General features: G+C 41.8%; 1 protein-coding gene across 2 annotated transcripts in view; it reads right to left on the minus strand.

Annotated features, from left to right (window-relative positions):
* Positions 1 to 4,014: 4,014 nt before the first annotated feature.
* Positions 4,015 to 13,664, minus strand: part of ZC4H2 (zinc finger C4H2-type containing) — a 36,147-nt gene continuing 26,497 nt past the window's right edge. The window contains exons 4-5 of one of the 2 annotated variants that reach the window (XM_081042290.1): positions 13,129 to 13,291; positions 4,015 to 6,217 (exon numbers count right to left, since the gene is read on the minus strand). In XM_081042290.1, coding sequence (XP_080898416.1) covers positions 6,104 to 6,217; positions 13,129 to 13,291 — 277 coding nt within the window. In that variant the 3' untranslated portion in view covers positions 4,015 to 6,103. The remainder of the gene's footprint in view (positions 6,218 to 13,128; positions 13,292 to 13,664) is intronic. The other variant, XM_081042291.1, reaches the window with a different exon arrangement.

Consider the following 13,664-nt stretch of genomic DNA (forward strand, 5'->3'; position numbering starts at 1 on the left):
GTGTTGCTCCTCTCTTGGGAAATTGTCTCCATAACAGAGGAAAAGAACCAAGTGGTTATAGGAAAATTGCACGGTCTTCTCCATTCTAACAACAAAAACAAAAAGGAAGAATGTCCTTTTTTAAAAAATTCTGTAGCAAGGTCAATTTCTGTAGCACACTTCAAAATAATCTCTATTCGTCAAAAAAAAAAAAAAGGTTTAACTGTTGAGGCATTCTTTGTAGGCTCTGACTATTCCTGGGTTGTGGTTGACAGGCTAGATGAGAGAGGAAGAGGGCACTTGGGGGACAAACCCTCAAAAAGCAGTTTCCAGGCTCTCGGCCTCACATAGAAAGGTGCTGGCTTGGGTAGTAAATGGCCATCAACTGTAATCAGATGGCCATCAGCTGTGGCTAGTTGGCCGTCAGCTGTATCCCGAAAGCCATTAATATAACTGCTGTGGCTACACTAGCAAAAAGAATGGGGGCTAGCAAGAGCGGATTGCAGAGAGGCGGATGCCGCTGGCGAGAATATATTGGTTTGAGTCCACTATCTATGGCTCCGTGGGTGTTCCTTTTGGCGTCACCATGTCCTGCGTTCTTATGTGGGGAGCGGGAGCTGAGACCCCGCCGGACGCCGTGCATGACAAATAGCGCAGCGAGCAGGGTCCCCTGCGTGACAGTACTGAACAGTACTTTCCATTGTATCATCACTGCCCTGTCCTACTATGGCTTTAGGATGACACTCAAATCTGTTATTAAGTTCATGGGGATTGTATCCAGTAGCACTCTTCAACCTTGGGCAACAAATCTAACCACTTGGTGCTTCAGAATTTTGTAAAATGGGGATAATGAATAGCATGTATCTTTTCAGACTGCTGTAAGGGTTAAATGTGCGCATTGAGTGAAGCACGTATTTCAGTACCTGGATCATAGCAAATGCTCACTCAATAAAGAGAAGCTACTATACTTTGGCTCTTTCAGATCTGTCTTCACCTCAATGCATTTGTCACAGGAGAAAATATATTAGAAGGCATCAGGCTAAATACGGAGCCATCTAAAGTCTTGGCAAGCAATATTTTTAAGGGATGTAGGTGCCCTGTCACAGTAGTATTAGGTAGTAGCATAAGGATGCACTTCTCTGTAGGCTTCTCTTGAAAACACATTAGCAGCCATTTTTATCTTTGGGCTCCCCCAGGCTGGCTCTTCAGTTTTCCCAGGTGCTGCCATATATGTGTATCTGTTCCTTGTTCCTTTTGGACAAATATAGCCAGCTGCCTGCTGTGGAGGCATCCCTTCTCCTTTCTGGATGGAACCCAGATGTCTCCTGGTGGGTATTGCTGTTATTTGGTCAGGATGTGAAAGAATGTCTGGAATCAGGGTTGGCAGTAGGACCCAGAGATCAAGGGCAGTGTCTCAGTGCCCTTGTAAACATTAGGAATATGGGATTTCAAGCTCAAAAGGCTAGGACTGCAGTGATATATGGAGAAGGGAGCAGGCATGACTGCCACCATGCTGGGTGTGCACAGCTGTAGAGACCTAGCCCATAGTCATATAAGCTAGCAGGCAGTCAAGGTCTCCCAGTTCCATGGGGACGCTGTGTGCATGAGCCCAGACCAGCAGGGCCTGCCAAGTGGTTTTTCTCACGGAACGTGCTTTGCTGTATCTATATAACCTCACTGCTCCGCCTGTGCACAGAGCACTATCACTCCGGCCGGCCACCACCTGAAACTCTTCCCACTCTGTAAGTCTCAATAAACCTACGTTTCACTGTCATGCAGGGTGTCATGCAGGATCTCTGGTCCCGCTCCCCACATAAGAACACAGGACATGGTGAGGCCAAAAAGGAACACCCACGGAGCCATACGTAGGGGAGTCACACCACTACAGTCTCACTGGAGGCTGCGTTGGAGACACAGGAAGCAGAAGCCACACTATCTGCAACCTGCCATCCACTTTCCTTTGCCAACCGACCTCACTGGCTAGCTGCAATCCACCGTGCTAACTGCAATCCGCTCTTGCTAACTAAGCCACCATCTTCTTGCTAGCCCCCATTTACTGCTAGCGTAGCCATGGCAGTTATATTAGTGCCCAATGTCTCACTGGTTACAGCTGATGGCTATTCAATCACAGTTGATGGCCATTTACTACCCGAGTGTGCACCTTTCCACGTGAGAGCGAGAGCCTGGAAACTACACTCCTGGCTCTGTCCCCACACTCACACTGAGCCACTTGATGTGTTCTTTGGGTTTGCAGCTTCTCAGGCACAAATCTTGGAACAACTTGGGCTCAATCTGAACAATAGTAATGTGGGGAAGGTTCTGTAACAAGTGTACCCCATTACCAGCAGTAGGCAGCGTCTGCCCAGATGGCAGAGTATGTCAGGGTCAGATATCAAACCGTCTACCCACAGCCCCTGAGCATGGTATGGCATGGATTAGAAACAATTGGTGACAGCTGCCCTTAAAACTACTAGCACAGCTGGGCCCAAAAGTGCAGTAGGGTGACCAACCATCCCAGTTTGCCTAGGACTGAGGGGTTTCCCAGTATGTAATATTTTCAGTTCTAAAACCAGAACAGTCTTGGGAAAACTGGAACAAGTTCACCAAAAGTGGGAGCGCAGAGCTGTAGACTTTTACTCCATTATCATCTGTTCTCCCTGATGCTTTGCCACTTCCGCTGGGATCAGTGAAATGCTATGCTGATTTTACAAGAGGTCACATTACAAAATGGGTATGCTAAGGAACAAACCAAGGTGTGGGGACAAAGCCCCAAAAAGCAGTTTCCAGGCTCTCGGCCTCACATAGAAAGGTGCTGGCTCAGGTAGTAAATGGCCATCAACTGTGATTGGATGGCCATCAGCTGTGGCTAGTTGGCCGTCAGCTGTAACCAGTGAGCCATTGGCCACTAATATAACTGCCGTGGCTACGCTAGCAGAAAAGAATGGGGGTTAGCAAGAGCGGGATTGCAGAGAGGCAGATGCTGCCAGCGAGAATATAGTAATATGACTCCCCTACTTATGGCTCCGTGGGTGTTCCTTTTTGGCCTCACCGTTTCCTGTGTTCTTATGTGGGGAGCTGGACCAGAGACCCTGCAGGCTGCCCCGCACGACACAAGGCTTTTAGGCAAAGGAGTAACATTACCAGATAGAATTTTTTTTTAATTTGGAATACTGGGGAACAGTGTGTTTCTCCAGGGCCCATCAGCTCCAAGTTGTCCTTTAATCTAGTTGTGGAGGGCACTGTTTTCAATCTTTAGTTGCAGGGGCACAGCCCACCATCCCATGCGGAAATTGAACTGGCAACCTTGCTGTTGAGAGCTCGCGCTCTAACCAACTGAGCCACCCGGCCGCCCCCATATAGATATTTTATCTCCCCAATATTTTATTATGAAAATATTTAACTATACAGCAAGTTTTATATGTAACACCCGCATACCCCCACCTGGATTCTACAATTAGCATTTTACTGGATTTTATCATAAATCTCTCCTTCTATTCATCCATCAATGCACCTAAATTTTGATGCCTTTCAAAATAAATTGCAGACATCAGTAACTCTTTTAAGCATTTTTGTGGTTTAGTAGTCAGACTCAAATTTGAAGGCACTTGACTTCTACCAGCCTCAATTTTCTCATCTCTAGTTGATGACACTGAGTATTGCTAAGATTTGATTTGTTTACTTTATCAGCACTCAAATAATGCTTTCTCTGTGCACTTTATAAATTTTATCTCATTTAATCCTCATAACAGTCCAATGAAGTAAATTCTATTATAACTCCCAATTGGTAGTTATGAAATAGTCACAGGGATAGAAAATACAGCATAAGGAATATAACTACGTATAGTGAATGCGATGTGGGTACTAGTCAAAGGATAATTCAATCTCCTTGATGCCAGAGGCACAAGGGGAAGAAGGAAATTCATACTTATTGAGTGCTTACTACGTGCTTGGTATTACTCACAATAGCCCCAGAAGTAGCTACTATTATTTACCCCCTTATCCAGATGAGGACACTGAGGCACAATTTTTTTTTCAGCTGTTGGCTTCCTGGGAAGCACTAGGACAGTTTAATGTACAGGATATAAATTAGGGAGCCCTTGGGATCGACAGTCGCAGAAGAGAAGGAAGCAGGATTGGACAGGGGGAGCTGTTGGACTGCAACAGTCTTAATGGAAACCACAGGCCACCCTAGAAGGAGCTCTGAACCTGGAATGGCCCTTCCAGAGTTACAATGTTCCCTATTGTATCTCTACAGGGAACCAGGCCTTTATATTCCCTGCATCAGCCACTATACCCTAGTCCTTGATTTCTACTTTGGAGTTATTTCAACTACCCCTATCATCAAGGCATCCCAAAAGGGAGAAAAGTTTAAAGAAAAATGATTATGCAGAAAAAGTGGGGGGAAAACGGTCTGAAACCAGACAACCTAAGTTCAAATCCTGAAACTTGTCTTACTAGCTATTTAACTATGGACAAGCTATTGAACTTCTCTGAACTTCAGTTTACTTTTTTTGGAAATGGCAATAAGAATACTTAGCTTGAAAGGTTGTTTTGAAGATCAAATGCAATCCTTTATATAAAGCATGTTGCATAGAGATCTGGCACAGAGTAAGCACTGAATAAATGGAAATTATAATAGTAAGATAAATTATTGTGCACTGGTGTGCCTGGTTTCCTCATTTGTAGGGTGGAGTGAAGAAGAGCTACCCAGAAGGAGAAAGGGCATTACATCTTTTCTATTACCTGGTACTTATAGGCACTCAGTCAGCATTTACTCCAATGAACAAATGTTTATTTAAAAGGATTTGTAGACATAACACTCTTACTTTCAAAGAGCAGAGGAATCTCTTATTATGAACACAGACACTGTGGCAACTTACAACTGCAGTTAAGTAAGGAAGGAAAAATATCTCTCCTCCCCCAGCCAGGGACTGAAACCTGGAGCTAAAACTTTTTTGGTCAGCCAACCCCATCCCTGTCCCTTAAGTCAGAGGGTGACTTTACTAGAGATCCGGCTTTGGTGGAATAAAGAGCTGCAGGGCTTGGGGAGCCTGGTGCCTTTTTCCTTTGGGAGGAAAGCCCGCCTGCACAATCCACAGGAGAGGAGGCGGCCAGCAGCTGACCTGAGCTGAGGCTGCCTTGTAGAAGAGGGAAGACCCAAGAGAAGGAGGGATGGAGGGGAAGTCCCATCCACTCGCGTGTGTAAAGTAACTGGCACTCACATGAATCTCAACCCACTCCTCTGAAGCCTAAGATTTACCATTGAGTAAGTACCAGAGTAACAGTGTTGAACAAAAGGCAATTATTATCAGCCTTGGGCCCCTCTCAGCCTAAGGCAGCCCCAACTGCAAAGCCCTCAGCCCAATGACTTAGGCAGCAAGTTAGGCAGAACTTATGGAGTGGGTATAGCTCCAGCTCCCTAATTTTGTGGGGGAACTTCTACTACTAATTTGTAAAAACTAGGACTATGGGAGAAAGGCCTGTAAGATCTCAGGATCCGCAGACACACAGCCTGGTACATGAGAACTTTCGTATATCTGGGAGACTTCGGGTGGAGGTGGGGTGATGAACTCTAGAATAACAGCCAGGCTTCCAAAATGAGTATAAAGAGGAGAGCTGGTTCAAGCTACCTCTGGGCCTTGAGGATGAGATAAGAGTAGGGGAGATACATATATAAGCCTACTGTAAAGGCCAGTAAGATGACTGTTGTCCTTTCAGAGCCTAAAGCAAAAGTACAAGGAGGTGGCAGACTGGAACCGTTACATGAAACAAAACATGGGCCTCCCCCAACCCTTAGACCTTAGGTTCCAGGTCTCAGGCACAAGAAACAGAATCAAATTTGGGCCTTCTGCCCTTCCCTTAGCTCCAAACAAGGGCAAGGGTTGAAATTGGGCGGCAGAGAAGGGATCATCAGACACACTGTCATTAGCACCTGAACCACATCTCTTCCTAAACAGAAACTCCCAAGAGCAGAAAGAAAGAAAAGTGAGAGAGGGGTTGTGCTTCTATCACATTAAATGGGAGATTTGGTAGAGGTGGGGAAGGGTTGTTTCACATCAGGACATTAATCACTGAACAAGAGGAGGGGTTATGAGCAGCAGAGCTCTATGTGTTCTCCCTCTCTTCATTCATCCTGCTTCCGTTTTGGCTTTTTGGGGTTCCGGGACCGACTCTTGGCTTTGCACAGAGGGCATATAGGTGCATTCCGATGAATTTGCTGATGACATGACAAGCAGGCCTGGTGGGGTACACAAGACAAAGAAAGATTTTTTTTTGTCAGTAGATTTTTCTAGGCTGTACTTCAGCCTTCTGATCCCCAGAGGTCCAGAAAGCAATTGTGATTTTCCCGACAGGAAGGAGCAGTAATCAGTAAGTGACACCCAAGTAGAGAGATCAGTGCTGGATGTAAGGGATGTAAAAAATATAAGGGAGTGAGGGTCAAAAAGGGATATTGAAGGAAAATATCCAAAACTTGGAAATAAGGCAAAATGAGAATTACGTATCCATTTAGCATTATACTACACCATGGTTTAATAAGCCCATAAGTATCAATTCTCTAGGATATCTATCAGAAAACTTTTTCTGTAAAGGCCAAAATAGTAAATATTTCAGACTTTTCAGGTCATATGGTCTTAGTTGTAACTACTTAACACTAACTGTTTTACATGAAAGAATCTATAGACGATTCATAAACAGGCATGTGAGTGGACCAACAAAACTTTATTTATAAAAACAGGGAGTACTTCAGACTTGGCCAGTGGGTTCTAGTTTGCTGACCCTGCTCTAGGAGAATGTCCTTTTGTTTGACTTTTTACTATTGATCAGGGCCCAGACTCTGTGATTTATGCTGATAAACTACAAATGCTTTTTGCCCAGTAGAGATGCAATTTCTGTGGTGTAGAAAAGACAATCACTACAGTTACAGTTTTGGCCTGTAGGACATTAACGAGGTCTGTATTTAACTTTGCAAACTATTTCAGCATTCTTTTCCTTTCATGACTGTACAATAATCTGTTCCTCAAGTGCTCTTGGAACAAATTTTGCGATCCTACCAGCTCCCTCATTAATCATACATGCTTACTATATACCAGGGGTGCCAAAAAATGTATACACATGACTTGTACTCATCTTTGGTTATTCATATATAATGAGTATTACAATTTTTTAAAATTAATGTTTATTGGGGTGACAACTGTTAATAAAGTTACCTAGATTTCAGGTGTACAATACTGTATTGCACCATCTATAAATCTCATTGTGTGTTCACCACCCAGAGTCAGTTCTCCTTCCATCACCATTTATTTGATCCCCCTTACCCTCATCTCCAATCCTGAACAACCTTACCCTCTGGTAACTACTAAACTACTGTCTGTGTCTATGAGTTTTTGTTTTTCATGTTTGTCTTGTTCTTTTGTTGTTTTTGGTTTATATACCACACATCAATGAAATAAAATGGTTCTCTGCTTTCTCAGTCTGAGTTATTTCGCTTAGCATCATACTCTCAAGATCCATCCATGTTGTCACATGGTCTTATATCATCTTTTCTTACTGCCGAAGAGTATTCCATTGTGTATATGTACCACTTCTTTATACATTCATCTATGAAAGGACATTTTGATTGTTTCCATGTATTGGCAACTGGAAACAAAGCTCCAATGAATATTGGAGCACAAGTGTCTTTATGTATAAAAGTTTTCAGATTTTTTGGGTAGATACACAGGAGAAGGATTGCTGGGTCATACGGTAATTCTATTCGTAAACTTTGAGGAACCTCCATACTGCCTTCCATAGTGGCTGCACCAGTCTGCATTCCCACCAAAATTGTATAAGGTTTCCTTTTTCTCCACAGCCTCTCCCACGCTTGTTAATATTTGTCTTGTTGATGATAGCCATTCTAACTGGAGTGAGGCAATATCTCATTGTGGTTTATATTTACATTTTTCTGATGGTTAGTGATGTTGAGCATTTTTTAATATGTCTATTTGACATTTGTATGTCGTCTTTGCAGAAATGTCTCTTCAGGTTCTCTGCCCATTTTTCAATTGGGTTGTTTGTTTTTTTGTTGTTGAGTTGCATGAGTTCCTTATACATGTTGAATATTAGCCCCTCATCAGAGGCAGTGTTTGCAAAAATGTTCTCCCATTCAGTTGTTGCCTCATTATTAGGTTAATGGTTTCTTTTGCTGTGCAAAAGCTTTTAATTTTGACATAGTCCAATTCATTTATTTTAGCTTTCACTTCCCTTGCCTTTGGAGTCAATTTCATAAAATGCTCTTTGAACCCAAGGACCATAAGTTTAGTACCTATGTTTTTTTCTATGCAGTTTATTGCTTCAGGTTTATGTTTAAGTTTTTGATCCATTTTCAATTAATCTTGATACATGGTGACAGACAGCAGTCCAGTTTCATTCTTTTACACGTGGCTTTCCAATTCTGCCAGCACTATTTATTGAAGAAACTGTCTTTTCTCCATTGTATGTTTTTTGCTTCATTGTCAAAAACTGTCTGTCCATATTTATGTGGCTTTATTTCTGAGTTCCAAATTGTATTCCATTGGTCTACGTGTCTGTTTTTCTTCTAATACCATGCTGTTATGATTATTGTTGCCCTGTAGTATAAGCTAAAGTCAGGGAGAATGATACCTCCAGCATTGCTCTTTTTTCTTAACATTGCTTTGGCTATTCGGGGTCTTTCGTGGTTCCAAACATATTCGATGATTTTTTGTTCTATTTCTTGAAAAAAAATGCCATTAGGATTTTAATGGGGATTGCATTAAATCTGTATATTTCTTTGGGTAATATGGCCATTTTCACGATGTTGATTTTTCCAATCCATGAGCATGGAATGTCTTTCCATTTCTTTGTGTCTTCTTCAATCTCTTTTAAAAATGTCTTACAGTTTTTAGCATATAGGTCTTTCACATCCTTGATTAAGTTTATTCTTAGGTATTTTATTATTTTTGCTGCAATTGCAAAAGGAATTTTCTTTTTCTTTTTCTGAGATTTCATTGTTAGTATATAGGACTGCAATGGACTTTTGTACGTTGATTTTGTAGCCGGAAACTTGACTGTATTCATTGATTGTTTCTAACAGCTTCTTTAGGGTTTTCTATATATAGCATCATGCCTCTGCAAAGAGTGACAGGTTAACTTCATCATTCCCAATTTGGATGCCTTTTATTTCTTATTTCCCAGTTCAATAACTTAGAAAAAATGGACTGGTGGCATGTAGTTCTTCATATTATTCTTGGGCAATCTTTTGTATTTCTGTGGCACCCGTGATAACAAACCCTTTTTCATTTCTGATTTTGTTAATTAGTGTCTTCTCTCTTTTTATCTTCATGAGCCTAGCCAAGGGTTTGTCAATTTTGTTACTCTCTTCAAAGGACCAGCTCTTTTTCACATTAATTTTTTCCATTGTCTTTTTGTTCACTATTTCATTTAGTTCTGCTCTGATTTTTGTTATTTCCTTTCTTCCTTTTACCTTGGGTTTCATTTGTTCTTCTTTTTCTAGTTCTTTAAGGTGTCACATGAGATTATTTGTTTGGGATTTTTCTTGTTTCTTGAGATAGGCTTGTAATGATATAAATTTCCCTCTTAAAACTACTTTCGCTGCATCCCAAAAATATTGGTAGGATGCATTTTAATTCTCATTTGTTTCTATGTATCTTTTGATCACTCCTCTGATTTCTTCTTTGACCCAGTGATTCTTCAAAAGTATGTTGTTTAATCTCCATGTATTTCTGGTTTTTCTTGCTTTCTTTTTGCAGTTGATATCCAATTTCAAAGCCTTGTGATCAGAGAATATGCTTGGTATGACTTCAATCTTCTTAAATTTGCTGAGGCTAGTTTTATGTCCCAATATATGGTCTATCCTTGAGAATGTTCCATGTACACTCAAAAAGAATGTATAGTCTGATGTTTTAGGATGAAGTGCTCTATATGTGTAAATTATGTCCATTTCATCTAATGTGTCATGTAGGGCTGCTATTTCGTTATTTATTTTCTGTTTGGATAATCTATCCATAGCTGACAATGATGTATTTAAGTACCCTAGTATAATTGTCTTTTGGTCAATTTCTCCCTTTAGTTCTGTTAGTAGATGCTTGGTGTATCTTGGTTCGCCCTGATTGGAGGAATAAATATTGATGACTGTTATGTTCTTGTTGTACAATTCCCTTTACCATTATGAAATGTCCATTTTTGTCTCTTGATACCTTTTTCACCCTGAAATCTGTTTCATCTGATATCAGTATAGCTACACCTGATTTACTCTGGATACCATTTGCTTGGAGTGTCAATTTCCACCCTTTGACTTTGAGTCTATGCTTATCCGTGTAGCTAAGATGTCTCTTCGAGACAGCATATGGTTGGGTTTAGTTTTTTGATCCAATCTACTACTCAGTGCCTTTTTATTGGTGAGTTCAGTCCATTTACATTTAGGGTGATTATTGCTATGTGAGGATTTCCTTTCATTCTACCTTTAGTTTTCTGGTAAGACTGTGTCTCCATTGTGTCTTTACCTTTTTGTTGTTGTCTACTATTCCTGTGTGGTGGTATTCTATGCTATTTCCCTCTGTTTCTTCTTTTATTACAGTATATATTTCAGTTCTGGATTTTTTTTTGAGTGGTTACCCTTAAATTTATGTAAAAGAAAGTTTGACATTTAGAGTATCACATTTTTGTCAGCATGCTTACTTTCTCAATTCCCATTTTCCAGTTCAGGCCTTTATTCTCCCCCTTTTTAAGTTTTGGTTGTCACAAACTGTCTCTGTTGATGGTGGTCGAATAGACTCCTTTATTTAGTGTTTCTGTTAGAGTAGGTCGTGTATTAGAAAATTCCCTCAACTTCTGTATGTCTGTAAAGGTCTTTATTCCTCTTTCATATCTAAAGGATATTTTTGCTGGATATATTATTCGTGGCTCATAATTTCTCTTTCCATACTTTGAATATTGGTTTCCACACCTTCCTGGCTTATAGAGTTTCTGCTGAAAAATCTGATGATAATGTAATGGGCTTTCCTTTGTAGGGTACCATCTTCTTTTCCTGGCTACCTTGAGGATTCTTTCTTTGTCGTTGATTTTTGACAGCTTCAATATAATGTGCCTTGGAGAAGGCCTGTTGGGGTTGAGGTAATTAGTTGTTATATTTGCTTCTTGGATTCGAGGATCCATTTCTGTACACAAGTTTGGGAAGTTCTCATCAACAATTTGTTTGAATATATTCTCTGTTCCCTTCGCTCTTTCTTCTTCTAGTATGCCCATTATTCTTATATTGCTCTTTCTGGAGTCAGAAAGTTCATGTAGAATTCTTTGATTTCTTTTAAGTCTCAAGTCTCTTTCTTCTTCCATCCGTGTCATTTCCAGGTTTCTATCTTCGATGTCACTGATTCTTTCCTCCATCTGGTCAACTCTACTATCTAAGCTGGTTATTTCATTCTTAATTTCTTCTATTGAGTTTTTAATCTCTAGAAATTCCATTTGGTTCTCTTTTAAAATTTCAATCTCTTTTGTAAAATGCTCATGTTGTTCTTTGATTGTGTTTCTGAGTTCATTAAACTGCCTTTCTCTGTTTTTTTTTCATCTTGTTGAGTTGTTTTCAGAACTGCAATCTTGAATTCTCTGTAATTTAAGTCACATATTTCCGGATCTTTGAGTGCATTTTCTGGAAACTTTTCACTTTCTTTCTGATTTGTCTTGTTGTCTTGGTTATTCATGGCAATTACTGATTTATTATTTCTCTTCTTAGATATCTGCAAGAGTGGGTTCTGCAACAGGTTAATAGGAAGAGGTCTTTCTTTTGTTATCCAGTATGTGTTGGTAGAATGTTCTATTTTCTCTCTGATTGCAGTCTTTTTTTCTGTGTCACCCGGTAGTGCTATGTTTTCTCTGCACTATTCCAGCTTCTCACACAATGAGGTGTTCCCTGGGAGACCGGCTTCTCCTCTGTTAACAGTTCGCCTGGGTCATGGGGAGCCACGTCCCTGTGGCGATGCAGAGAGCTTTTGAAGTTCCAAAGCTCTTCCTCCACCAGACTCAGAGCCCTTGTGTTTCAGCAGTTCTGTTTACTTCTTCAGGGATCCACACAGAGAGGTGGGGACATAGTCGGGGTGAGTTGTGAGAGGTGACCCAGAGCAATGGCGGCGACCACCATCATAGCTGGTCCTGCTTCCACAGTTCCCTCCTCTTTTTCGGAACTAGTTGAGTTGCGAATCTGTGTCTGCTGACCACAGTTCTCAGAACTGCAAATATTCTGTTCTTTTGATCTGACACTGCCACTGTTCCACTTCTAGTACTGTGCAGGTGGGGGCGGGGCGAGCTCTGGGAGGGTAAGGATGAGGCAGCCAGTCTCAGTGCCTAAAGCTTCTATTCTGGGCTCCACATTGAGGGCTTAAACCAGTATCTTCAGCCCCCTTCCCTCAGTCTTTTCTCCGAGGTCTCTGCCATGGGCATTGGGTTCAGCCGTTTATATGCTGTCCCCTCAGCCCTGTGGGCCATAAGTGAAACCCTAGCAGTCTGACTTCTTCCCTCTCCCGCAGCTGCACTAGTTTCCGGATGCAGCGAGCTCGAGAACTGAGCTAGGTCTGTGTCCTGCACCAGTGTGGCTCCATCTCTGCACTTCTCCCTTTCCTCCTCCCCTGCTCGGTAACTTGCCCACCTCTAGGTGAACGCAGTAGTAAGCCTCTTCTTGCCTGCCTGCTGTGCAGAGTCCTTTCTGGAGTTATAGTTGTTCAATTTGTTGTAAATTCCATGGGAGATTTCCAGAGGCTCACTTCACAGCACCATTTTGATGACATCACTCAATGGAATTTTTTATGTATTGCAATTTTAGTACCACCTTTTTGCTTTCTTAAAATGTGTATACATTTTTTGGAACCCTCTGTATTTGTAAGAATCATTTTTGTAACTTTTTGAAAATTATATTTTAGCAGAGCTTGCCAGTCTTCTTGCATTCTAACTTCTCTGGGAATGTGAGGAACAAAACCAGAAGGTCCACTCCAGCACATACACCACACCCCTTCTTCTGTGTCCCAAGCAAAGACTGTTTTAGAAAAGCCCCAGATAAGTAAAGCCTATACTCCCAAATCAGCCTTCCATGGGGCTACTTAAGGGTAACTTGCTTCTTCCACAGCCACTACCCAGCTCACTCACCTTCATAGGTGGGGGCTGCTGCCTGAAGGTGGCTGTCTGCCGAGTGTCCTGCTTCCTAGCCACTTGAAGTTGTTGGGCGGCAGCGGCTGCAGCGGCCAGGGACTCGGGTATGGGGGGCTCCTGAGGCTCTGTCTGCCACTCTGCTTTCTGCTTCTCAAAGTAACTTTGGAGATGAGAGACATTAGCTGGATCATTCTGAAAACAAGGAGAACCTGCCCCTCTTAAGGACTCTATGCCACAGAACCAAGGGTGTTGGGCTGTGGCTCATTATAGAAGATTCCTGCACGCTCCCCAGCACAAGGTTCTTCTCCCTGGGTACCAGACCCATTGCCTGCTAGTAATCTTCCTGCTCCTTGGCTCTGACAGATCCAGAAAAATAAAGGAATTCCAAGGCTAGCAAATTCCTCAAAAGGTATTCAACTACCGTCCATCCTACGTTCCTTTCCAGTATTTCTATTAAGTGTCTGTCCTCAGGCTTCTGTTGCCATACCTCTAGAAATAAGAAACTCACCACTTCCACAGGCAGCCTGCTCTAT

Source organism: Rhinolophus hipposideros, assembly GCF_964194185.1.
Source record: "Rhinolophus hipposideros genome assembly, chromosome: X".
NCBI classification, from domain to species: domain Eukaryota; kingdom Metazoa; phylum Chordata; class Mammalia; order Chiroptera; family Rhinolophidae; genus Rhinolophus; species Rhinolophus hipposideros.